This window comes from Meriones unguiculatus (genome assembly GCF_030254825.1).
Source record: "Meriones unguiculatus strain TT.TT164.6M chromosome X unlocalized genomic scaffold, Bangor_MerUng_6.1 ChrX_unordered_Scaffold_30, whole genome shotgun sequence".
NCBI lineage: Eukaryota > Metazoa > Chordata > Mammalia > Rodentia > Muridae > Meriones > Meriones unguiculatus.
The window spans coordinates 10,667,908-10,670,165 of NW_026843706.1; the positions used below are offsets into that span (position 1 = coordinate 10,667,908).

General features: G+C 40.3%; 1 protein-coding gene across 1 annotated transcript; it reads left to right on the plus strand.

Annotated features, from left to right (window-relative positions):
• Window positions 1-323: 323 nt before the first annotated feature.
• Window positions 324-1,322, plus strand: LOC132651472 (melanoma-associated antigen B4-like). The gene has a single exon (XM_060376705.1). It carries the CDS (start codon window positions 324-326, stop codon window positions 1,320-1,322), a length of 999 nt encoding a protein of 332 aa, XP_060232688.1.
• Window positions 1,323-2,258: the final 936 nt, after the last annotated feature.

Consider the following 2,258-nt stretch of genomic DNA (forward strand, 5'->3'; position numbering starts at 1 on the left):
AGTTATTTCATTAGACTGAACTCTCTGAAGCTCTTATCCCAGCCCTTAGGCATTTGATGGGGTAAGGTGAATAGCAGTTCTAGGTGTGAGTAGAACTGAGAGTGCCCAGATACCTCTGTAAGTCATAGTGACTGAAAGCTGTTGAGAATTTGATATTACACTCACAGCCATGTTCTACTCAAAATGTGGGAAAGAAATACAGAAAATCAGAATACTTGAAGTCTGCAAAAGTGCTTATAGAGTATTATTTTTCTGACCCAGGTCACAAGAACACCTTCTCTGTTTGCAAACTACTGTTTTCTGTTTTTTGATCCACAGCCATCATGCCCAGAGGAAAGAAGAGTAAGGCCCGTGCTCGTGAGAAACGTCGCCAGACCCAAGATGAGACCCAGAAGCCACATGATGCTCAGGCAAAGGCAGTAGAGGAAGGAGAGTCTTCAGGAGATGCTGGGCCAAGCACTTCTGTTGCTTGCTTCCCACAGGGCAAAGCACCCACTGCCACTGCTGGTACAGGCTTAGGTAGCGAAATGTCTGGTAAAGGTGCAAAGGGGCAAGAAGAGGAAAATGGTAGTTCTTCTAGGGCCCCACTCTCCACTGAAGCCAAACAGATGGATCTTTTATCAAGGAAGACAGGAATGCTGGTGGAGTACATGCTCTGCAAGTACAAAATTAAACAGCCTGCAAAAAGGGGAGAAATGCTGAAAGTTATCAACAAAAGGTTCAAGGAGCACTTTCCTGAGATGCTTAAGAAAGCTGCCTATCGATTGGATATGGTTTATGGCATTGAGATGAAAGAAGACCGGCCCCATGGTCAATCCTATGTGCTTGTCAGCAAGCTAGATTTCCGAGATGATGGAAGTGGGAGCAATACACTGGGTGTTCCCAACAGGGGCATTCTGATTCCTCTCCTAAGCGTGATCTACATAAATGGCTACTGTGCCCCAGAGGAGGAGGTCTGGCGCTTCCTGAATATGTTAGGAATCAATGATGGAGTCCCACACCTCATCTTTGGGGATGTCAGGAAGCTTATCACTGAAGACCTAGTGGAGGAAAAGTACCTAGAATACCGTCAGGTTCCTGGCACCGATCCTGTATGCTATCAGTTCCTTTGGGGTCCAAGAGCCTATTGTGAATGCAGCAAGAAGAGAGTGACAGACTTCTTAGATAAGATCAGTAAAACCATACCCAGTGTTCACACATCTTATGAGCAGGCCTTGATTGAAGAGGAAGAGAAAGCCAAAGCTGAAGCTGCAGTTAAGCCTGGCAGTAAGGGCAAAACCAAGGGACGTTTTAAGTCCAAGTTCAGCAATGCTACTCACTAGGGAGATAAAATGTGGCCTCCAATATTGGACTGAAAAGGTCTGTTCATCATTTTGCCAATAAGGTGTTGATAAAGTTTTGGGGTGTTTTGGCAAAACATTTATTTGGGATTAGAATGGATATTGGCAAATTTTGTAGACTGTGCCTTTATTTCTGTTCATCAAGCTAACTGTTCAGATTTTGTACTTACTTGAACTACAATTTGGAACATGGCATCTATAGAGGAAAATTCTTGGTGGCAGAAAAATATTTGAAAATGTACAAGATTAAAACTTGTTTATTTGTTGATTTTTTTTTTTACTCAAGTTGCTTTTTTCAAACCTAGAAATGTATACTTACGTTCGTTTTTGATATTAAAGAGTGCATGAGAAATTCAATCACAGTGAATCAGATCTCCTTTTTCAAGGACTGTTCTCTACCTAAACATTACACATTTAATCTTGGGAAGTCTTCAGAAGACATTTATGAAAACTATGTCCCTCATCTACCCATGCAGTTGTAGATTCTAGAAGCTCTCATTATGCATGAATATAAAAAAATACCTTCTTCCTACTGAATTAAGAAACAGGTTTTTGTGGGTATTAGACAGAAAACTTTTAAAAGAACTTTTGAAAGAAATTTTTCTGATAGTTTCTTTTATTGTAATTGCAATGCTGTATACTCAGTGGAATCTAATTTCAAATGTAGAAAAATAATCCCAGATCGAAAAATATCAATGAATCAAATCAAATTATTTACACTAATGATTCTCATGATTTATGCAGGTCATACAATGCACCTAAATGCACAAATGCTGTCCATTCAGTACTGTTTTCTTAGTCCTGCAAGAAGCCTCTCAAATTCGTTTCTTGATGTTGTGTCATTTGTTTTTTCCCTGTGGAGAGACAATGTCTGTTCAACCCAGATAGGGAGCCTACATCATACCAAAATACAGATAA

What these genes read in the sequence shown, in the direction of transcription:
- LOC132651472 (XM_060376705.1), top strand. Translation starts at nt 324, where the DNA reads ATGCCCAGAGGAAAGAAGAGTAAGGCCCGTGCTCGTGAGAAACGTCGC.